The 25,082-nt window shown below is 45.7% G+C and overlaps 1 protein-coding gene across 1 annotated transcript in view; it reads right to left on the reverse strand.

Annotated features, from left to right (window-relative positions):
* VAT1L (vesicle amine transport 1 like) overlaps positions 1–20,389 on the reverse strand; it is a 146,201-nt gene extending 125,812 nt beyond the window's left edge. The window contains exon 1 of the mRNA XM_033845121.2: positions 20,069–20,389. Within this exon, the coding sequence (XP_033701012.1) occupies positions 20,069–20,295 (227 nt within the window). The 5' untranslated portion in view covers positions 20,296–20,389. The remainder of the gene's footprint in view (positions 1–20,068) is intronic.
* Positions 20,390–25,082: the final 4,693 nt, after the last annotated feature.

Consider the following 25,082-nt stretch of genomic DNA (forward strand, 5'->3'; position numbering starts at 1 on the left):
TTCCCTTGATACTTCACGCATGTCTTCATAATAGGTTATATGTGTGGTCTCTGTCTCATGAAACCAAAATACAAATGAAAACAAATACCATAATCAATAACCCTAAATCACCCACTGGACAGCCATTACTGACCTCATTTTTTTTCTTTTTTCAAACAAAACCAGCAACATTGTTTCGAGATAATAAGTTCTTTGCCCAAGGCCACACAGACAATGAATGGTGAACCCATGAACTTAAACTTGGGTCTATCAAACACGTTTTTTCTCCAAACACAACAGGAAAACACAGGGGCACATCAAGCCATACATCATCATAATTATAGTGTCCAGTATTCGCTAAGATAATTTGATTTTTCACCTGGAAATTTTGAGGGGGTAGCAATGACTATGCCTGATGACTCAGGCCCATATCAGGGGTAATTGTCAAATGTCTCTCTTACCTAATTTTTACATGGCTCTTAAACATTTGAGAGCATTGCAGAAAGAAATACTGCTGCGAAGCGCTTGATGTAATGGTCTTCTAAGTGATCCTATGTCTCTCAAATATTGGTATAATTATAAAAATAAGGCTGTTTTATTTCCCTCCCACACTAAATTATTAGTCAAATAATAGGCTTAAAGGGTTATTACTGAGCCTTAGCATCCTGAAGGAATGAAGGCCGAGGTATGAGAAAGGGACCCTGAAAAACTCAAAACACAGAATGAGGGAGGTACAGGGAAATTTGGAAGCAGTCTCTTTAAAAAATAACTCTTTCATTTGCATAGCATAGTGCAGTTTATAATGTGCTTTTATACACATCTCATTAAACCTTGTAACAATCCTAGAAAGGCAAGAAGTGCAGATATTATTATTCCCATTAGATAGATGTGAATGTTGAGCCTCAAATAAGAAAGCTGGCTGTGCCAAAGACAACACAATCAGTCCATGGCAGAGCTGAGACTTGAATCAAGATCTTCAAGCTCCTTGCTTATCTTATACCCCGTGACACCATGAAATCTGCAACGCAAGTAAATTCAGTGTGACTAAAATCAGTAATGTCAAGAATCAGGGGCAAGAAGACTAAGAGAAAAATGGTGGAAGGAAACAGATGCAGGGTGCGTGGGTTCCACTTCCTACACTGCCATCAGTGCGCTGCGGGACCTTGGCTCCGTCTGTGAAGCCCACTCGCCCCCGGCCCCACCCCAGCTCTCACACTCTGTTTGCTTGGTGGTTCTTTATCCTGTGGGCTCTGCTTCAAATATTATCAAAATCAAAGCTGAGGTAGAGAGGAAGAGATGCTTGGTGGTCTTGGTAAAAGACACTGACTTGGGATGCTCAGATTCTATCTAGAAGCTGAAGGAAGGCAAGCTAGCCTTGGCGTCTGTACTTTGTTTTCTATTATCTATGAAGTGATGGATGTCAACCCTGTAAAGTCTCATGGGAGATGTCTAGCTATTTTCATTTTATGTTCTACTAGACTCAACAAATGTTGCTTACTTGATGATGATGCTACAGGTTGGGTATTAAGGTATGGACCATTTTCATCTCCATTTTGTTCAGGAGAATGGTTAAGCCTAAAGAAGATATAGTACCTTGTACAAGGCCCTATTGTAGGTACCAGAACTGGGGTACAAGCCCTTTTTATATGGCTTCAAAGTTTGAGTTTCTGACCACTAGGCTGTCATTCTGTTACCTATAAACCATGGTAGGCTGCTGTGTATTCTTGTCCCCAAAGCTCTGGCTTGAGCTCTGTTAATTTCCATTGGATATGCTAATAATATCAAAGAAGACATAATTTATTTCTTTTTTTATTGAAGGATAGTTGATTTACAATGTTTCAGGTAGACAGTAAAGTGATTCAGTTATACATATACATATATATATTCTTTTTCAGATTCGTTTCCATTATAGGTGGGTCCTTGTTGTTTATTTTATATACAGTAGTGTGTCTTTGTTAATCCTAAGTTCCTAAATTTATCCCTCCACCACCCTTTCCCCTTTGGTAACCATAAGTTTGTTTTCTATGTTAGTGAGTCTATTTCTGTTTTATAAATAAGTTCAGTTGTGTCAATTTTTTTTGGATTCCACATATAAGTGATATAATATGGTATTTGTCTTTCTCTTACTGACTTACTTCACTTAGTATGATAATCTCTAGGTCCATCCATGTTGCTGCAAATGGCATGATTTCATTCTTTTTTATGGCTGAGTAGTATTCCATTGTATGTATGTGTGTGTGTATGCATATATATGTATATATGTATCTTCTTTATTCATTCATCTGTTGATGGACATTTAGGCTGCTTCCATGTCTTGGCTATTGTAAACAGTGCTGCTGTGAACATAGGGGTTCATGTATCTTCTCGAATTATAGCTTTGTCTGGATATATGCCCAAGAGTGGGGTTGCAGGATCATATGGCAACTCTGTTTTTAGTTTTTTGAGGAACCTCCCTACTGTCATCCATAGTGGCTGCCCCAATTTACATTCCCACCAACAGTGTAGGACGGCTCCCTTTTCTCTGTACCAGCATTTATTGTTTGTAAACTTTTTAATGGTGCCATTCTGACCAGTGAGAGGCGATACCTCATTGTGGGTTTGATTTGCATTTTGTTACTAATAAGCGATGTTGAGCATCTTTCCATGTGCCTGTTGGTCACCTGTATGTCTTCTTTGGAGAAATGTCTATTTAGGTCTTCTGCCCATTTTTTGATTGGGTTGTTTGTTTTTTTGATATTGGGCCGTATGAGCTGTTGGTATATTTTGGAAATCAATCCCTTGTCGGTTGCATCATTTGCAAATATTTTCTCCCAGTCTGTAGATTGTCTTTTCGTTTTGTTCATGGTTTCCTTTGCTGTGCAAAAGCTTATAAATTATTTCTTAAAGGACACCACTAAGTGGATGACAGAGGAATCAGCCCAGTTATAGTTTATTAATTTTCCAACTTGAGATAAAGTTGGCCCAGTGAAGGATTTAGCAAAGAAGAGGCAAGTAGATATGGAGAAGGTCCCCTTTTATTTTCCAGGTGAAAGGAAGGCAGGGGTGGCTCATGGGAAAGGATTTTAGATCTCTTGCCGTCTTGTTCCTCCCTCAGATCATCAGTATCCTCAGCATGGACCACAGGAATCCAAACACTCAGACCATTACACGAAGAACTGTATGATGAAAACCTTCCTCTTCCGGAAGACTGCTTCTTTACTGATGTAGCTCAATAGAGCCCAATCATATATTTCGATTTCACACTCAATAGAAATCCCTAATCTTGCCCCATCATTGGTTCAATTGGGAGATACATGGCCAAAGAAACAACCTTCAGTAACCCACTGTTTTACTTACTGAAGGGATATTGTTGAACCCAATATTTGTTAAAATACACATTCTCTTCTTTATGAAGACAGGGAATTTTTCCTCAAATTTCAGCACAAAGGTTGTTTGTGTGGCTCTTACAGGCCCAGTGCAGTGTAGAAACTGATTATATTTCTTTCTTTGCATTGGCTACTAGGAAGCTCTGAACCAAATTTGTAGCACCCCTCCCCACACACTGCAGAGCTTTCTGGCATTCATTCTCTATGTTATCCTAACACTCAACTTCATCTTAACTTTCTGAATGCTTTGGAGTTCCCATTAAAATAAATCTTAAACTCCATTAGATTCAATCTCAAACTTGACTGTGCATCAGAATTCGCAGGAGTACTTGTAAACGCACAGATTACTGGGCCCCATCCCTGCGTTCCTGACTAAGTAGGTCTATGGGGGAGGTCCAAGAATTTGTATTTCTTTCCTTCTTTTTTTTAAAATTAATTAATTAATTAATTTGGCTGTGTTAGGTCTTCATTGCTGCACGTGGGCTTTCTCTAGTTGCGGCAAGCAGGGGCCACTCTTCGTTGTGGTGCACGGGCTTTTCTTTGCAGCAGCTTCTCTTGTTGCAGAGCACAGGCTCTAGGGTGTGCAGACTTGCATAGTTGTGGCACACAGGCTCAGTAGCTATGGCGCACGGGCTTAGCTGCTCTGTGGCATGTGGGATCTTCCCAGACCAGGGCTCGAACCTGTGTCCCCTGCATTGGCAGGTGGATCCTTAACCACTGCACCACCAGGGAAGCCCCAGAATTTGCATTTCTAACAGATCTCCAGGTGCTGCTGCTCCTGGTCTGGGAAGCACACTTAGAGAATCGCTGCTCTATCTATTTCTTTTTAAGCTATTTCAAGCTGTCTTTGGAATGAGACAAGGTAAAAATTAATAGATGATGATTAAATAGATAAGAAAATGAAAAGCTCTCTCATCCTCTAGGGCAGTTGAATTTTTTGATCCTAGTCCAAAGAATTATATTTACTCATGTTAAATGTGGTCTTATTAGATTAGATTCATCATTCTGATTTGTCTGGCTCTTTCTTGGATCCTAATTCTTTCATCCAAAAAAATTGGCTTTTCCTCCTGGATTTGTGTCCTCTGAAAATGCAGTTATCATGCCATTGATTTTTATGTCTAAATTGCTGATTAAAATATCGGATAGCAAAGTCATTCCCTCCACTGCGCACCTCATCTCATCTCTTCTCGCTACTCCAACCATCGCTCCGGCAATTCTCCCATCTCTTCTACATCATCACTGCTCCGGCCTCCACTACACGAAAGCTAATCAAAACGTGGTCCATGCACGGATGCCGGTCTTTGAACTAGTCGCTGTTGGTCGGGAGAAGATGTGTACGGAAGTTGAGAATAAGCATTCAGAAACTTTTAGAAGATTTTGACAGAGTAATTTTGTTTATTGAAGTTAATCATTTAAAAAAAATGTTGGATAGGCTGTCACGTTCCAGGTTACTAAGGGTGTTTGTGAAGCTCACAAAAGATGTCATGGAGGGAATTCAAGACGTAGGACTAGCTGACATTTTTTAAGTTTCTTTAAATCATGACCTCTATGATTCTCTGAAACATCTCCAAGATACTTTGAATTCATGTTAAACAAATACTGTATTAAGACCGTGAGCCTCACTCTGTGAGCGACGGCAGTCAGTACCCTCCCCCAGCGGCAATAACTGCGGACCACGTGGGTGCAGGCTGACCAAGCTTCAAGAATAATCATTTTCTGGATGCATGTCAGGATCATCGTGGTGATATATATATTTTAAACGTGTACATCCTGGCTCTAGCTTTGAGAGTCTGTTTCACCCAAGCACACATTCTCACGTGCCATCAGCACTGAGAAAAATTGCTCTAAGTAGCCCCAAATCAGCTGTTTCCAGAAAGAAGACTGTTCAAGAAGAAATGGACCCTTTCTGAGACCGGTTCTCACATAGGGCTTTGTGATGGGTGGGGCGGGGGGGCCCAAGAAGCTAGTAGAATCTCTAGAAATCCCCATTCTAATTTCTCAAGTGATGGGGCATGGGGAGAAAGGACTTATTGGTGGTGAGTCATTGTAGTAGATAACATGTATGTGGTGCACGCTGTGTATCAGGCATGGTGTTCAGTGTTTTATGAGTGTGATATTTAATTTTTCCAACAACCATAACAAGGCAAAGAGATACACGACGTTACCTACATTTCACAGAGAACAAAACGGAGGCGCACTGAGGTTTACAAAGCCAAGGGATGAAAGCAAGTGATGTCTCCAGAGGCTACTGCCCTTTGCTTTTCTTCTGAGAGAGCATCACTCAGTTTTCCCAGTTACAAAGAGGGGACTTCTCGACTCATCTGTCACATTGAGCACTTACTATATCCCAAGCAGACACTTAGTATTGGATACCCACAGTTAACAGGGGGTTCAGTTTCTCATGGGGAAACAGAATCATGAAAGCTGCTCACAATGCGGCGTGATGAGTGGTTTTACAGAAGTGTAGCCAGAGAGCTCACCCGGTCACCCGGAGATGGGCTCACAGACAAGATAACCACGGAGTCAAAACAGTGAGCCCCGGAAAGGCTTTCCCAAAGAATTGTTAGCTTTGCTGACACCCTCTGCAGTCACCAAAGCTAAATTTAAATCCTTCGCTTTTGCTTACTGGCTCCTCCTCGCGTGGGTAGCTTCCTCTCCCTGAACCTAAGTTTCCTCATCTCAAAAATGGGTTAGTAGGGGGCTTCCCTGGTGGCGCAGTGGTTGAGAGTCCGCCTGCCGATGCAGGGGACACGGGTTCGTGCCCCGGTCCGGGAAGATCCCACGTGCCACGGGGCGGCTGGGCCCGTGAGCCATGGCCACAGAGCCTGCGCGTCCGGAGCCTGTGCTCCGCAACGGGAGAGGCCACAGCAGTGGAAGGCCCGCCTACCGCAAAAAAAAAAAACAAAAAAACCCAAAAAACCACATCGGTAATATTTCAAACATGGAACAAAGTGACCAAGGAGATACACTGAGAATCTAAATATCAAGAGCCATTTTCAGCAGAAACAGAAAAGCACGGCATGAATGGGTCCAAAACAAGCTGTCCAAGACCGACCCCTTGATTTCTGGACCTGGAGTTATTCATTTACTCTCAGCCTCTCCTGGGGACACAGCAGGTATTTACTCCTAAGAAGGTTCCTAAGAAGGTTCTTGAAAAGGTTAAAATCTCTGTGGTCCAGGTTAGATGTTGACGGAGTCATTGACTTCAAACAGATGCCTGGCAGTGACTGGTTGTGTAGAACATTCAAACTAATTTAATTTAAATTCAACAGACCTTCCATGATTTGGGACTTGGCTCAGGACAACAGTGACAGTGTTACAACAGTGACAATGACATCTCTGGTTCCCAAGAGTTCAGAGATCAACGAAATAAATGACTTCACAGTATGACAATTCCCTAACAGGCAGTGGGACACGGGTCACAACTAGCACAGGGAGGGCAGTTACTAACTCGCTTTGCAGGAGTCATGGAGGTTCCACAGCTAAGTGTCACTTAGGCATGGCTGCGCCCTTTGCTTCCATTCTCCCAAGCTCTCCAGCCTCATCCCACCTCTCCATGAGGGGAGAAAGCATTATGAGACAGTGCAAAGCGCTTACTGCTTGACTTCTCACTGGAGCCCCAGAGGGGCAGGGTTCCCACAGAGAAACAGTCCATTTTTGCTATAACATGACAGCTATCTCCTAAGTCATTGCTGCTGATAAAAACTATGCTTCCTAAAACAGTTGTTTCAGTGGGAAAACGAATAAGGTAGACTACAGCAACATTGTCCAAAGAATATTCTGCAGTGATGGAAATGTTCTGTATCTGCTCTGTCCAATATGGCAGCCACTAGCCATGTGTGGTTACTGAACACTTGAAGTGTGGCTAGTGTGGGTGAGGAACTGAACTTTTAATTTTACTTAATTAGTATTTAAATTTAATTAGCCTTTATTAGAGAAATGTGAATCAAACCTACCATGAGGTACCACCTCACAGCAGTCAGAAGGGCCATCGTTAAAAAGTCTACAAATAGCAAATGCTGGAGAGGGTGTGGAGAAAAGGGAACCCTCCTACACTGTAGGTGGGAATGTAAATTGGTGCAGCCACTATGGAGAACAGTCCGGAGGTTCCTTAAAAAACTAAAAATAGGGCTTCCCTGGTGGCGCAGTGGTTGAGAGTCTGCCTGCCGATGCAGGGGACATGGGTTCGTGCCCCGGTCCGGAAGGATCCCACATGCCGCGGAGCGGGTGGGCCCGTGAGCCATGGCTGCTGAGCCTGCGCGTCCGGAGCCTGTGCTCCACAACGGAAGAGGCCACAACAGTGAGAGGCCCATGTACTGCAAAAAAAAAACACCTAAAAATAGAGTTACCATATGATCCAGCAATCCCACTCCTGGGCATGTATCCAGAAAAGATGAAACTCAAATTCAAAAAGATACACGCACCCCAATATTCACGGCAGCACTATTTACAATAGCCAAGACATGGAAGCAACCTAAATGTCCATCGACGGATGAATGGATAAAGAAGATGTGGTACATATATACCATGGAATAATACTCAGACATAAAAAAGAATGAAATAATGCCATTTGCAGCAACATGGATGCAACTAGAGATTATCACACTAAGTGAAGACAGAAAGAGAAAGACAAATACCATATGATGTCACTTATATGTGGAATCTAAAACATGACACAAATGAACTTATTAATGAAACAGAAACAGACTCACAGACATAGAGAACAGACTTGTGGTTACCAAAGGGGAAAGGGGGTGGGGGAGGGATAAATTAGGAGTTTGGAATTAGCAGATACAAACTACTATATATGAAATAGATGAATAACAAGGTCCTACTGTATAGCTCGGGGAACTATATTCAATATCCTGTAATAAACCATAAAGGAAAAGAATGAAAAATAATATGTATATGTAAAACTGAATCACTTTGCTGTACGTCAGAAACTAACACAACGTTGTAAAGCAACTCTACTTCAACAAAAAAAATTAATTAGCCTAAGAAGGAGGCAGTAGCACAGTCACTGCCCTGCTGTCTTCCTCATGGACTGTGTGCAATTCCAAAGCAGAGAGTTTGCCTTAAAATCTATTTCTTCCACGTTCTCTGCTTAGCCCAGGGTATATTCTAGCCTTGCCAAGGATGATTCCTCCACTGAAGGTGTAAGTAGGAAAACACCAAGGAGCGATTCAAGCTCTTTCCTTCCTTCTGCTAGAGGGAATGTTGGTTGGCAGCCTTGTGTAGCAAGGGGAAAGCCGGGAAGAACAAAGACCTGCTTGATTGCTGTGCTTTGGGAAGAGCAAATATTTATCCCGGAACATAAAAGAACAGATGTGAAAGGTGAGCAAAGATAGATGCAAAAGACAAGAGACAGCAAGGGCAGGGCTTGAGAATCTGGGAGAGTTTCAAGAGCACAGGGAGAGAGTCTGGAGGGGGCAGGAGGCAGCGAGCGGATCTAAACGGGAAGAGAAGTTTTTCTCCGTAGCACGGATGCATCCAGCTTTGGTGTTTTCTAAAGGACTCAACAGAATTTGACCGTGCTTCTCAGTTATACTGGAAACTGGGTTTCTATTCAAGGGTGCATCATACCAGCTAAATCTAGGATACAAAAGGAAAAAAGAATAGGAAAAGGAACAAAAAATGTTAAAAGAGCAAAAAGAAGAAGTCAAGTGTCCCATAAACGCTGTTGGCTGAGGGCAGAGATGTGGACTCAGTGGGTAAGGGGGTGCAAATTGCCTTTGCTCGTTATTTCCTAGGAAGGAGCAGTCCCAGGGGCATGGGACGTCTCCTCTGCGGGCAGACAGAAACGTTCTCCAGGATCTGAAAGCAGAAAGTGCTGTCTTTGGGAAGGTGGGCATGTTTTTAGCTGCATTATGCATCCTGGGTTCTGGCTGCAGAAACGTTGAGTCAGAGTTTAGTACAGAGTCCCCAGTTGGAACAGTTTTCTTCAGTTTAGCTGGAGGATACAGAGAATCCAATTACGAAATCATTCAGACCAATGATAGGAACAGTGGGTTTAATAGCTCCCCATTAGCTGATTGAACTCTGTGTAGCATAGATAAATGAAAAGCAATTCTTTCTGATCTTAGACAGGGATCTTTTTATTTGTTTAAGTCTGTTACTTGACGGATTGTCTGTTTTAAGAAGCAGGTATGTCTGCACTGGGAGGAAGGGCAGGAGGCTTTGTAGAGGGCAGTTTGAAAGTTTCATCAGAGTTTACTGTAGAATTTAGAGTGTCTGAGCCCCACTATGTATCTATTTGGATGAAGAGCAGATACGCCTTCTGGGGGAAAGAGAGAAACTCATCCTAAGGGTAATCTGAGTTGGAGAACAGAAGCCTAGATGAAGAAGCCTGTGGCAATGCAAGAGGAAGGTTTGACTCTGACTGTGGTATTTGGTCCAACTCAGATTGCCCTTCAACTTCAGGGGCTTGTGTCTAGGACTGAGCAGTGAAGAGTGGGGGTGAAGTTTGATTTCAGCAAACCCTGGCTGAAATCCCAGCTCCCTTTGTCTTATGAGATGCGTGATCTTTAGCAAGTTCCCTTATTTCTCTGATCCTTTCCCTTCATCTGGAAAATGTTTGGTATCATAGAAATTTCTACAGAACGCTTAATATGGTGCCCACGGCACATAGAAATCACTCAGTAAAGGTCATTATGATAATAATGATGATAAATGATTAATGACAAGAGTGTCATCATTATTAGCTCCAAACAGGAGGAGGATTAATACAGAAGGTAGCATATGCTGCTTTATAACCTGTATTGGGTGGAAAGGGGACCACAGCCTAAGCAGAGAACCAGGCTCCACCTGGGTTGGAGAAGAAACAGGGAAACATGCTGGGCGGCTTTGGTCGATGGGGAGGGAGCCAGAACTGTGCTTCTGAGCATCCAAGCTACGCCCCCTAAGAAACCCCTGCAACTATCTGGGAGGTGTTGAAGGTGGGGGGCCTGATACCTACAAAGGAAGGTGGGAACAGAGTCACGGACATACTGTTTTAAAAGGGGCTTTTTTTTCCCCAATAGCTTGAAATACTTATTCATTTACTTTCCAGTTTTATTGAGCTGTAATTGACACACTGTATTAAGTTAAGGTGTACAGCATGATTTGATGTGTGGGTATCTTACACAAGGATTACCACCATATGTTTAGTTTAGTGAAATATTGTTTGAACACCCAGGCTGGCAGGGCCTGGCATCCCCAGGTGTACCAGCATCACAGGAACACTTGAGTTCAGGTGCTCTTGGAATAACCATCCTCAGAAGCAGCACACCAGGTTCTCTCCAAGAGCCCTAGCCTCCGGTCCCCGATGGAGCCGCACGGCAATACGGAGGAAATTACAGAGCATCTTGAGAAGTCAGAGCCCACATTTCCCAGCCTCGGGAAAGTAGCTATTAGAGGGTTCAGAAAGTGATCTCTAGGGGCTTCCCTGGTGGCGCAGTGGTTGAGAATCCGCCTGCCAATGCAGGGGACACGGGTTCAAGCTCTGATCCGGGAAGATCCCACATGTCGTGGAGCAACTAAGCCCGTGCGCCACAACTACTGAGCCTGTGCTCAAGAGACTGTGAGCCACAACTACTGAGCCCGTGTGCCACAGCTACTGAAGCTCGCGTGCCTAGAGCCCGTGCTCCGCCAAAAGAGAAGCCACCGCAATGAGAAGCCCGCGCACCGCTACGAAGAGTAGCCACCGCTCACTGCAACTAGAGAGAGCCCGTGTGCAGCAGTGAAGACCCAATGCAGCCAAAAATAAATAAATAAATTTATTATTTTTTAAAGTGATCTCTAGTTTCAAGAGAACAGACTGTGTCAAGGAGAAGTAAAACTCTCCAAAAACATAGCTCCTTTGGTATTCTTTCAAGTCCCCACTCAAAGACCTGCGTGCTGGAGAGATGTAGACTTCTGTCAGAGAAAGCTGATGGCAGAGGGGAGGCTGAAGGCACACTGGCGTGGACGGGCCACTGTTTGTATTAGGAGCGCCACATTTACAAGTGACACTGCCGCTGCTGCCAGAAGGTACACTAACGATTTGGGGAAAGTCAGTAACATGGGGCTGGCCGAAAAGTTTGTTCGGGCTTTGCCATAAGATGGTACAGAAAAACCCGAACGAACTTTTTGGGCAACCCAGTATATTCACTCGTTCCCCCAAACACTGATTGAGCGCCTACTGTTACCCAAGCCCCAGGCTTGGTGTTCATCACTTAAATGAGAACAGAGAGAGTTCCTGGAATGTCCAAGATGACCAGAGATTTTAAAGATGATGGGCCTCAAAGTTGAAAATATTATATATGTTATTTAATATGATTCAGTAACTTGGTGCTGAGAGATGTAAAGTCCCAAGACAGGGAATGGAGCTGCCTTCTCCAGTCCCCTGCCTGATTCTTCACTTTTCCTGGGTGAAGAAGCATCTTCTGTCCCCCATGATGACTGCCATTTTGATCAGTCCAGTGTGTCTCTTACCTGCGCTGTCTGATAACTGCCCTCCATTCCATTTAGAGTATCTACCCCACCCCCACCCCCAACACACACACACACACACACACACACACACACACACACACACACACACACACGCTTCATGAGCTCCTGGTGGGGCTGTCAATCATGAGGCTCCATTCTTCTAGGTCAGAATAGAACAGAATGGGGCACAAATGTGGCCAATCACAGCACCTCACTCCCTTGGGCCAAACAGAGAGAGGGACGTCCAGGGGCTGGTATGTGATTCATGAAGGGCCAATCAGATTCCTTCCTTGATATATGAAAATTGGGAGAAGAAAGTTCTCGTTGCAATGGGGCTTGCTAACCTTGCAGAAGGCAGCTGGGGCGAAAGGCCACCATCTTTCCAAGTCTCAAGAAGGCAGCTCATTGCAGTAGGAGCACATGAAGCTAACAGATGAGGAGAGAGAAGATAAAAGATGGAAGGGTCAGGAAAGGGGAGAGCCTAGAAGTCCAGGGACAAGTTCATCATGACAGTCACCAAGGCTGAAATGAAGGAAAGAGAGGTCAGAGCAAACGGGACTGGTCTTCTTTTTGAAGGTCCCTAAGCTTGGCCCAGCTTCTGGAACACAGTAGGAGCACGATACATTTGGGTTCCATTTCCTCTCTTGTTCCTTCAGGAATTCATCTGGATCTTCTTGTTTACGTCATGCCATGGTGGCACGTTCTTTCCAGGCTACTTTTGATGTTAGAGCCTTGTACCCTTCAGGGAAGACATGTGGAATCTGAATAGGGACTCCATCCAGAAAACTTTATGACACATGGAGGGACTTTCTAATGTCCTATTTTTTTGCATCTCCTCCTTACCACACCATTAATATATATTAAACATACACTATATGACAAGGACTTCATTCATTCAACAAATATTAAATATGCCAGCATCATTGCTAAATACTTTAGACACGATCTCTCTTTTGATCCTGACACGCATAAAATTATCCCGTAAGGACTATAATTATACCCATGTTACAGATAAGCAAACTGAGGTTTCAAATGAGTAAGTCATTTTCCCAAGTTTATAGAGATTGCTAAAATGATCAGATTCAGGACTTGAATCCACATCTGCTTCACTTCAAACATTAACTCTTTTATAGCCAAAAGCATCCTGCCTCCCATCCAGTTTGGGTGTTTTTTCAGTGCCAGTCCAAGAAATGAATCACTATCATTCCTTTCACAGAAGATAATTACCCTGCAATGGGCTCTGGGGACTACAGGTGTTTGGAGAAGTCAGGAGTAAGAGGACCCCGTGCTTTAACTTGCCAAGGGGGTTCTGTCTGGGGAACCACTGACTCTCATGTTCCTGCCCCCAGGACAGTGCTGGGGAAGAGGCTCAGGCTGAGAGATCGAGGGTCACTGACAGATGGAGACTGAGGACAGGAGCTCACTGCAGGCTGTCATCAAGAAAATATCACATTTAAAGATGAAACAGCCCCTTTCACTGGAGCATCTATTTTGTCTCTTGGGCCTTCAAACATTACATTTACTCATTTTAATACCATGGCTCCAACAATGTTCTGTGTGAGATCACACACAGAGGAATCAACCTAATTTGAGATTACACGCCCACTGCCCTTTCCTAGGAAGAGCGTCTTCTTGTTTCTAATTAAACGTTTTCTTCTATGACAAATGTCAAGATGCCAAAAAAGATCCCTATGAAGAATAAGAAGTGGCAGGAACTTGGGGTCACGGGGGCGCTATTCCCCGTGTCTGGGTGAGCTTTGTTGTTGGCGCTGAATGTCAGTGATTTGCCCAAAGGTCGTGGGATTTGGGGCTCTTCTGGATGAGTGTGAACCAAACTCCAGAGGCTGGGCTGTTTTGCACACCCAGCTATCAGAGAAATCTGTGCTGCTACCCCCAAATGAGTGTGCGCAGAGCTGGTGTTAGGGTAGCAATACATCAGTCCAAATCCATTCCCAACCCTGGGCATAAGACTCAAAAGCCAGCACCCTAGTCCCTGCTGCCCACGTAGTTTGGTGGGAGATTATCAAGACAGGGAATGGGAGGATGGGGTCGTGTCCCAGTTCTATCTTTTGCAGCCCCGGTAACAGAGGAAGGAAAATAACTTTTACTGAGTGCCCACTGTGTGCAAGGAGCAGTGAGGACTTTCACAGCCTCTCAGCCAGTCTTCATAACAATACCAAAAAGAGGGTGTTCTTACCAACGTGAGGATACGCACAAGGTGAAGGTGGTGTCTGCCTACCATCACACAGCCATGGTGAGGTAGGGTTAGGGTAAGAACTCAGATCTGTCGTAGCCTCTCACTCTTTCCACTTCATCTCTGAGTGCCTTTTTCTTAGCAAGTAAAGATGATAAATTCATGGGTGAGCGGCAGATGAAAAATGACAAGGGTGATAGGCTTCATTGCTCCAAAGGTGCTGCCGGTGCAGGGTGGAGTGAGCTTGGGTATCAGTCATCACTCCCTTTGCCCATCATGAGCCACTGCCATTGGCTTCTGTCTAATTAAGATCAGGCTGCTGTTTATGGGAACCTGCTCTATGTCAGATGTCCTGTAAGATGTTCTACATTTCCTTTTTGAATGAAATAGAAGACACACTGATTCTGGGCTTCCTTTCTTCCTCGAATTGCTGGGGAGACAGGACGTCCATTCCGTTATTGCATCAAGAGCAAACCTTGTCACCATCACCAGCCCTCTCCAGGGAGGACAAGATAATGGGAAAAGGCAAACTTTTTGAATAAGAAAGACCCCAGAAGGAGCATCTCTACCTCCTCATCACCAAACAGGGCTCAGTGTGACTCAGAACACTTTATTCCAATCTCTCGGCCATAGTGGCTCCTGGCTCCAGTCTTAAGACCCTCCAAGCAATTTCTCAGTTTTACAAACATCTGTGTCACTTAACCTCATACACTCCACTTCTTTATTTGAATAAACTCAGGGAAGATCATATTGGCCATATTTCATTGGATTGGCCTTGTCAGGGACACTTTAATGCTGTGTTGTTTGGTGACATCCTGCACTCAAGTTGCCAGTGTAGCCATAGCCCAATGGAGGCCACAGGGGCAGAGGAAGGAACTCAGTGTCTTGAGTGATGATTATATCGAATCAGCACGGGTGTTCTGGGTCAGCAGCCATAGCAATGTGATCCGAGCTGGATTCCAAAAGCATCCCAGACCACGGAAATGGACAGAAAGTGAATGTGGTTCAGAAGCACAATGGCCACTTTGGGAGACAAGGTGGCACCATGCAATTTTGAGTCTCATCAGCTGTACTTCAGATCAGTCAAATGCATCCATGGTTCTTTCTCTGTATTTCCCATTCCGGTCTTTGTGTCTGTCTGCCTCTCTCTGTGTCTTGGTCTTTCATTGTCTCTGTGTCCATTGTGCCTTTGTCAATGTGTCTCTCTGATAATCAGACTCCCACATGTAAAGAGTCCAGGAACAAGACAGACTTGGATTTTTATACTGCTCATCCACTTAAGAGTTTGTGATCTTAGCTTGTCTCCGAATGTCAGTTTCCCCATTATTAAAATGGAGATCGTAACATTGACCTTGTTGAGTTGCCATGAGGATAAAATGAAACAAAGAGTGTATAGCAGGCAGTTCAGTTGCTGGCTCCTAACAAGTGCCCAATAGCTATGAGTTCCCTCCCCGTCTCCAGTGCACTTTACCCTCATGATATATTACGATCCTCCCAATCTGCTGGCTTTCCTCTAGCGTGGCCTGCCCTCGGCCCATTTTCAGACCAGCCAATGGAGCCATTGGCTGATGGCTGCAACTATTTTTCATGCAGTTGGTCTCATTCCAGCAGTTTCACGTGGCCTCTTGCTGTAAATCAGTCTGGGAAAATAAATGTCCCCAGTCCATTAGTGCCTTTCCACCACAAGCCAATTTGAGCCACAAAACGGGCCAGCTTCTTAATGGCCACTTAAATACATTCCTGCAGCCCAGTCTGGAGACTCTCAGCCTCGAATCCCACCAGCTCCTGTCCAAAAGAACCTCCACTGTTACAAGACTGCTGGCAGCAAAGGCATAGACCAGACCCTTAACACCTGCGGGGGGCAGGGCAGGGGAGACCACAAACCCTGGTTTGCCTAGAACGGTTCCAGTTTGTCCCTGCTATCCCAGAGTAATTATTAGCAGTGTTCCTTTCACTCTCCAAAGAGTGCTGGTCTGAATGATAGCGACTATAAAAGGTATCTATGGAAACCAAGTATAATAATTTATAGTAATAATAATAATGTCTAGCATCCATTGATCACTTGCTGTGTGCCACACATCACCATAAAGGTCCGGATGCGCCGTGGGCTCATTGTGACTCAGCAGAAACCCCCTTACAGCACTCTGAAGGGAGGTGCTATTATTATCTCCATTGTATAGAGCAGGAAGCTGAAGTTTAGAGCAGTAGGCGACACGGTCAAGGTCAACCAGTGTAGAGGGCGCGGGTTGTGCCTCACTCAGATCCCTTTTACTGGGCAGTGCACCCATCCTCCGGCTGCTGGGCGAGCTGGCTGCTCAGAGCTCAGAGCAGTCCCCGTCCCCTCTTCCATGGGGAACAGAGGCTCCACATCCCCCCTTGGAAAGCAGCCCAGAGCCCAGAACCGACTGATGACAGGGGCTGGGGGGGCGGGTGTGGCCCAGAAGGCTTCCCCCATTGCTGCAAGGTCAGATTGACTCTATGGTACAACTCATGCTCCAGAACCCCTGGTGGGATCCAACTGAGACCCAGCTCTTGCTTGGCTACTTCCCCAGCCCCATCCTTCTTCCCTTGCTCCCAGTCTCCCGAGAGCACCTCTTACATCAACCACTTCAAAAAGCATCCCTGTCCCAGGCTCTGCCTCCAGGGGACCAGTCCTAGGATAGCCAGTTAGCAGGTGGCTGAGCTGGGACTCATGTCTAGGAAGGTCTCACTCTTCATCACTAAGCAGATGTGATATAACACTGCCTATATTATACATCTCCAAGTCATCAAGTCTCCAGGAAATATGTCATACAGGCATAGATACGATAACAGTCACAACGACTACCGTTTACTTAGTGCCAACTTTGGGCCTCTTTCCTGCATCTGATCCTCTCAACACCATAATGTTCATTTTAGTATCCCCATTTTGCAGTTGAGGCACAAAAATCTTGGAGAAGTTGAGAGAGATGCTCACCGAGGTTACACGGATACATCTTTCTCCGAAGGCCAGGCACTTTTTCCCCTCGGCCAGTTAAATCGCTTGCTGTGTAAATTGTTCCCTGAATGGTAGATGAAACAGATTCCCCATTAAAGTTGATGCTCTGGCAACAATTTAGATGGAAGACTGGGCTATCCCTCCCACCCTGCACACCCCGCAGTGGTTCTTCCTGAGCTGCGTTTGACCATCAAGCCTCCACTTTGGGGGGAAAGCCGTTTTACTCTGGGAATGGCCAGAGAATGTCTCCTTAAGCCAGACATAAACAGATCAAAGGAGCCATATTCACTGAAGAAAGGAAAGAAAGCAAGCTTATGTGCCAAAGGTCCGGAGAAGTAAATTACATATCTTGTGGCTTTTCCAGAGAGGGAGACAAAATAGAATAAAAGGAAAACAGCAGAGCTTTAAGGAGAAACAAACCAGGATTCAAATCCTATCTCTACTACCTGTGTGATGTTTTAGCAAATTACTGAACATCTCCAGGCCTCAGTTTGCTCTACCATAATACCTACTGCGCTAGACCACAGATGAGAGGGGTAAATGAGATAAAATATGTATTTCCCCCTGCCTCTTCTCTTCCATTTCCATAAAATTTATACAGTAACCAACTTGGACCCTCATTCCAGGTCTGAATACTACTAGTTCAGATAAACTATGGTTTATTCTCTAGCAAAAAGCATATCCTATTTGATGATAAAAGGTTTACATTAAAAATAGAGAATGAGAGAGAGAGAGGGAGAACAGATAAGAGGGAAACCTTCATCCAGGAGGCGATCAGCTGATTCATAAAACTACAGAATGAGTCTTCCTGGCTCCAAGGCTAAACTTACAGTCAATGGGCGTCTTTGGCCAGCCAATCCTAACCTAGTGGAGAAAGAAGGGCCCAGCGGGCAATCCTCACAAACCGATTCCAGCCCCACCTTGCAAAACCGATTATCTCTGCTTCCAGCTTGGGGAAATGAAAATCAATCTGGGCCTTTGCAATACTGTATTCCAAATCCGCCCCCTCACCCCCCAGGGCTGGCTAGCTTTCTGAACAACTGGGGTGGGGGATATGCAGTGATTCCATTGTGTGTGTGTGTGTACGGCTCCAGTGAAAAACAGGCTTCAGTGTCTGGCTTTGAAAATCAGTCTCCCGGCCTTCATCTTGACATTTATTATTTCCAAACGCTTCAGATCCTCTCAGCATTTATGCAGTAAGTGAAAGGCTGGAGAACCCAGACCTATTTGCCCTGCAGATGACAATCTCTTCTCTTAAAAAGTAGCTTCAACATTTTCACTCTCTGAAAATACACTCTGACAAAGAGTCCTAGAACCCAGTCCTCAATTTGAGGAGGGTCATAAATTACACACACACACACACACACACACACACACACACACACACACACACAGTATTTTTGATAGGTGGTTTAGGAAGGAGAATGATCAATACACAGTTTTAATGTTACTAGATAGACATTCTTCCACCAGCAAGTGAAGAAAAATAATGACTCAACAATCCCCCTCCAGGCGTCTTTCCTCCATCCATTCATCCAGCAGTAACTTAGTCATTCAACAAGAGCTTATTCAGGATATACTGGGTGCCAAGCTCTGCGCTGGGCACTGGGAATTTATTGGTGAGCAGGGCAGGGGTAAGCTCTGCCTTCTGGGGTCAGCCAGCTTGGTTCAGCAAGAGTTAACAGAACAGAACTGTATAGGATCCCCCAGTTGGCCAGAGCTTTGTCCCCTGCCCTGAATTTCCCAGGGAGAGGCCCCTGTGTTTAGAGTCAAACATGACCAGCCCCATATGTGATGAGTGAGCCAGAGAGCAGCGACCGCCTCTCTCCAGCCTCCTTCCAGTCTGGCGAATGAAACCTGCGTCTGCTCTCGAAGCGGCAAAGGGGAGGGGAAGCTCCTTTGCCTTTTTCTTGCCTCTAGATTGCTCCCAGATTCTGAGTTTGGGGGTCTCACCTGGGAACCGGTGAGCTGGCTGCTGCTTTTAGGGAGCAGTGTCTGTTGGGGGCTTTAAAAAACCGCGATGGGAAGGGGTGGGCCCATCTCACTCAAGAGTAGTGGTCCAGTGAACCCTCTGGGATGAGCCCTCCCTCCCCAGAATTCCAAGGAAATGACCATATAGTAACAGCACAAGAGAGGCTTAAACACTCCAGGAGGAATCCCAGCCGGTTCGGGGGGTGGGGGGAGGGGGAAGGGAGAAGGGAGGCGGCAGTCTGAGGTTCCCTGGGGAGGAGTGGGGGGGGAATAGAAGGGTACTCAGATTGCTGAGCTCCTCCTGAGATGGCAGCAGGAGTTAGGAGCAGATTCAGTTGTTTTGTTTGTTTGTGTTTTTCCTCTTCAGAGAAACACAGAAGATGCCTGTGGGGAAAGAGGGGGGATGAAGTAGCAGTCTTGGCCTCAGGCCTCACGGGGCTGAGACGCTGGGTACCTAGGATGCTTCCCAGTTCCTTTGCCCATATCAGACCGCAAGGACGGGAGTGTGCAGCTGTGAGGAGGAAGGACGCATTTCCCCAGCCCCGCACTTCGTCCCCAGCCCCACCAGGACAATAGCATAGAGGCTGAAAAGGTCCAGTATCAAATCCTGGCCATGCCGCTTAGTGGCGGCCGAATGATCTTGGGCAAATCACTCTCCGAGCGCTGGTTGCCGCACCTGTAATGGGGGACAATGATGGTGCCTAACTCACTGGGTCCCAGGAAGTATTAAATAAGATCGCACACATAAAACTCTAAAAAACGAAAGCTCGTACACAGTAAGCCGACGGTTATTTTTTAAGCATGTTATCGTCAAACCCCCTCTCCTGGCAGCTGAGCTGTCCTACCCCACGGAGAGCTCCCGCGGCGCAATCTTCCAGACCCTGAGCGCTGGGCGCCACATCGACCCTTCCCCTCTCACAGGCTCCTCCGGTCACCCCTAGATCCGGCTCGGGGAGGGCGAGGGCCGCCTCTCAACATCCTCCCCAGCATCAGCTGGCCCAGGGCCTCGGGGAGGCTCTGAGACCCGGGTGAGGGCGCGGAGGGGGGTGTCCACGGAGGCTCTCCCCCCACCTGCTCCCCGGAGCACTGAGCGCGCAAAGAGAGAAAAAGAGAAAGGCGCGGATACTGGACCAGGCTTTGACGCGGATCTTGAGCTCGCCGTCCTGCGGCTCGGGCATGGCCTTCCTGGTGACCCGCAGCTTGTTGAGCCCCCCGAAGCCGGCCAGCACCACGGCGCGCATCTCCTGGGCGTCCCCGAGGCGGTGAGAGCCGCCGCCGCCCTCCGCCGGCTCCTTGACTGCCTCTTTCTCGATCATTTGCTCCGTCTCCTCCGCTTTCTCCACGCCTTCCTTGGCCATGGCGCGCGCGGGCGCGGGGCGCACGGGCTGCAGCGGCTGAGGCGCGGGGGGCTCGGGGCTCTTCTCCCGCGGGTTCCTCCTGTTGAATGTGGGATGCTCAGCGGTGCAATGGCTGCAGCCTCTGCGAGCAGCGCCGCGGTCCACAGCCTCCGCCGTAATCCTCCCAAGAGCCGCGCCACTGTCCGCCCCACCTCGCTCCCCACCGCTCTTCCCTGCCCGATCAAAGCCTCAACTCCAGTTTCTCAACCAGTGTCAAATCAAGCTCTTGATCGTAGACCCAGAGTCCAGATTTGCCCCAAACTCGTGAGTTAAACATGCAGAGAGGACGCCTTGTCCTCCGCTGTGGGCGCAATACTTCATTATATACGGTGCAGGTTGGGCGCCTTGAAATGGACAGAGATGAATGTCTGAGTCTGGAGGATGCCTCCCCGCCCCGAGATTGCCTCCTCTCCCACCGACATGCGGGAGCGGGCGGGATAGACTGGAAATGGTGCTTTTTCCCAAACCATCAGTCCCAGCTAGAAGAGAGGAGAGGTTCTGGAAGCTGGAAACTAGAAATCCCTCTCGCTGCCCCGAGGAGTCCAAATCCAGGGTCTTCGCACTCAGGACCTCCAGAGTTATCGCGGATGCTCTTTACAGCATCGCCAGGAGCATCTTCTGATGGCTAATTCTCACTACTCGCACCATTTGGGGCCGTTAAAGGGGCTCCAAAAAGAACCAGAAAGCGGTCCTGTTCTTGATTTGACCTCCCCCCCCCCCCGAGAAGATCAGATCAGTGTGCACCCCTCTGCAACACAGTCGTGTACACACACACACACACGTGTGTGTGCGTGCCCATGCGCAGCAATAACTGGCTTTTTGTCTTTTGTTATCAAGGCCTTTGAAAAAGAGCTCACGGGAAAATCTTAGATTTTTTTTTTTTAAGGAAAAAAGATGGGGGATTGCCTTACGGCAGTTTAAGGAAAGATGCAGTTGAGGAATGATAGGTGTATATTCTAGTTACTGTGCAACCACAGCCAGCCTTGGGATCTTGGATGACTCATTCAGTCTTTCAAGCCTCAGCTTCCTCATCCATAAAATGGGTGCATTAATTTTGTTTATTTGCAGTGTGCTAAATGCTGGGCTGGACATGACTTTCGATAACTCATGGTCCTTACCTTAGAGGAGCTCATTCTCAGAGTGTGAGGCAGGGAGGACACAGTCAACAAATCGACAGGACACAATGAATAGTGTCAGTGCCTCTTCTCCCTCGGCCTCTCTGCTTTAATGCCCTGGCCTTCTATTCCTCAAAAAGAGTATTAGGTTCCCTCCTACCCGCTGTTGTCCCCAAGCCTGGAATGTATGTCCCACCTCCTTGTGTTAATTCTTAGTTCACTCTCAACTCAAGCACCCATTCCTAGTGAGACGCTCCCCAACCCCAGGGTACGTTGGCTGTCCTTTATGGTAAACTCTCATGACAGTTTGTAACAAACTTTTATATGATTACCTGTTAAGGTCTTTCCCTTTTCCAGCTGTGGTCTTCATGTGAGCAGGAGCTATTTCTGCATTTATCCAGCATGGTTTCTCTGGGAGGTTGGCGCATGATTGGTACATTGTAGAATATACTCAGAAAAATGCTTGTTGAATGAATGAATGAGTTTGTGAATGCAGATGCTACCCAGAGGAGGGTACAGTTGAAGAAGACCTCAGAGAGCAGGGGACTTGAGCCAGACCTTGAAGATGAGCCAGATTCCTCAGGCGGGTGGTCTCAAGCACCTTCAAACACATAGCAAGGTGACAGGCGATAGGACTTTTGGGAAGACACTGCCTTATTCTACGTGAGCTGAGCATTGGCTCTGTTTGGCAGTCACTGGAGACTAGGCTGAAAGGTTGGTAGGCACCAGCTTTTGAGGAATTTTACAGACTGTGTTATAAAATTTAAGACATAATCATGGAGGCAGTGGGCATCACTGAAGGCTTAAAACACAAAAACAAGGGAATGGCATCACCAGACTGCATTTCAGGATAACAACTTTGGCAGAAAGGGGGTGATGGTTTAGAGGATACAGTTACTGGAAGCGTGGAGATCAGTTAGAGACTAGACAGACAAAAATCAATAAATCAATAAATCAATCAGTAAATAAGAGGCTCAGCTGAGGCAATGGCTGTGGGGTGGAAGAGAGGAGATTAAAAGGAAGCTGAATAGACAAGGCTTGGCTAGTGAATTAAACATTTTATTGTAAACCCAATTGTCCAAATTATTAAGCCTGTTAGCATTGTGAGATATAACATTGAGGCTGGATTCTACCCTGAAACAAAAATTGTTCTTTCATAAATTTATTTATTTAATTTTGGTTGCATTGGGTCTTCGCTGCTGCGCACGGGCTTTCTCTGGTTGCGGCGAGCGGGGGCTACTCTTCATTGCGGTGTGTGTGCTTCTCATTGCAGTGGCTTCTCCTGTTGCCGAGCACAGGCTCTAGGTGTGCGGGCTTCAGTAGTTGCAGTGTGAGGGCTCAGTAGCAGTGGCTCGCGGGCTCTAGAGCGCAGGCTCAGTAGTTGTGGCGCATGGGCTTAGTTGCTCCGCGGCATGTGGGATCTTCCCGGACCAGGGCTCGAACCTATGTCCCCTGCATTGGCAGGCGGATTCTTAACCACTGCACCACCAGGGGAGTTCCTGAAACAAGAATTTGAGTGCCAGTGGTTTATTTTGGAGGTAATCCCAGGAAGCTCCCATCAGGAAGGCAGAAGGTGAGCAGGGAAGCACTAGAAACCAACATAGGGTGTGTTACCACGGGGACAAATGGGGCTCAAACCCAGAGACAGTGTGGAACAAGCCTTAGTGTTATCCCTCCCAAGGAGTAAGGAAATGGGTATTTTTAAACTAAGTTTTCTGCTGATTGAACAGCTAAAGGCTGTTCCTGGAAGTGTTAACTCCCTGGCACTTCCAGCCTGCTCCAGGTACCTGGGCTGAGATGCCCCAGTCAGGATGCTCTCAGTAAGAAGCCATCACCTTAGACAGGGAATGGTGAGTTCAGAGGGGATATGGACTTGACGCTGACAACATCTGCAAGGTGTGGTGTTGTTTTGGGGGTGACTACTCTTCTAGACACTTTAGGTATGTTTTGTGATTTGAGTCTCAGAATAACCTTATTAGGTAAGCATCGTTATTCCTACTTTACAGAAGACGAAACCGAGTCTTAACATGGTGAATTATCCTGCTCAAAGGAACACAACGACTGTGGTGTGATACACAACTGACACCAAGTGGATGCTCTTGACATGTCACCACGCATGCTTATTTGGGTGGGTCAAATGAGTCCTTCCCCTGATTGGTAATACTCCATGGCATTTTTGGTGTTCTTTTCCCCTTTATTGGCCTCCTAATATTTCTGTCCCACTAAGATCCCTTGCCTCGATTCTGAGGGGTTTCCTTTAGCAACAGAAAGTTAATCTACTTTGCACTCAGCACACAGCATGTTTAAGATAAAGTGTTTGCCTTATAGTATGTTAAAAGGAATATAATTACTTCCTCCAAGGGAATCTTCTGGCTGTTTACAAACCCCAGATTATAATTGGTTTCCAGCTGATTGTGACAACGACTAAGAGGAAACACACCACAATCTGTGCTGCTTGGGGAGGAATACCTTCCTCTGCGTCTTATATACCACCATTTGGATCATTAAGTATTCCCAAGTCTTCTCCTCTCTGGTGGAATATGACAAGTGCCATACGGCAAGGCATCTCTCCAAATAAGCACAATAAATCTATTTTCAATTTATAAAATTGATTCCCTGGGCATTAGCTCATTTAGAGCTTCAGTGGTGAAATATCTTACATTGTAGGGCAGTGTCACACAGTGGCCACTGCTGGTGAAATATAGTATTACAACTCAGCTCTATTAGCTTGTATATGATGTGGGAACAGGTGTGTGTCCCCGTGGGAGGAGTACAGACAGTCAAAATAGGAACTGCTCAAGGTATGAACCATCTTAGGGCAGTGTCACACAAAAAAGGTGAGATCTTTGAGCAAGAATATATGGGAAACTATCTTAGTATGATTTCAGAATGGTTTTCTAAATAACTTGGAATGGTTCAGTAACTTTCCAGAGAAATAGGTTACCTGGAGCAAACAGTCAATGTCTGAAACTATATCCTTCAGTAAGATTTATTTTATTGTATTTTCCTCAATACAGTTAGAGTCATTTATTATAATACATTGTTTAATCTAAAAAATAATCCTGTGCCATAGGTACTATGATCCTTATTTTACACAGGAGAAAATTTAATAGAAACTGAGTAACTTTCCCGAGGTTACCTACTTAGTCTGTGGCAAGCTGGGATTTGAAGTGGGAGTCAGTTGACTCTAAAATGTGGATTCTTAACCACTATGCCTAATGCCTATGGTTTTATAAGCTGTTATATGTTTCAGAATTTCCATAGAATAGGTTGAGAGGAAGGAGAAAAATTTAGAAGGTCAGTAATGAAGAACAGTTAGTAGTTGATGGCCACTGAAAGATCTCAGTAAAATCCAAGAACTCATATTCAAGGATGTATGCTATAATTTCTTATAGTTTGGGTTGATGTAATTTAAAAGGTAATGAAGCATGATTGACACAAATACAGCATTATCTTCAGAGAAGTACTGGATAGGTGTGCAGCCCATCCTGAAGGTGGTAGAATAAAGTTCCTATTTATATATCATAGGACCAGTCACAGATGGTTAACTCTAGATGTGTCAGAGGGAAAAAAAATGAACTGATATCTGTTCATCACCTTTTGAGTGCTGACCTTGTACTATTGCTAAGTACT

Source organism: Tursiops truncatus, chromosome 19 (assembly GCF_011762595.2).
Source record: "Tursiops truncatus isolate mTurTru1 chromosome 19, mTurTru1.mat.Y, whole genome shotgun sequence".
Classification (NCBI taxonomy): Eukaryota; Metazoa; Chordata; class Mammalia; order Artiodactyla; family Delphinidae; genus Tursiops; species Tursiops truncatus.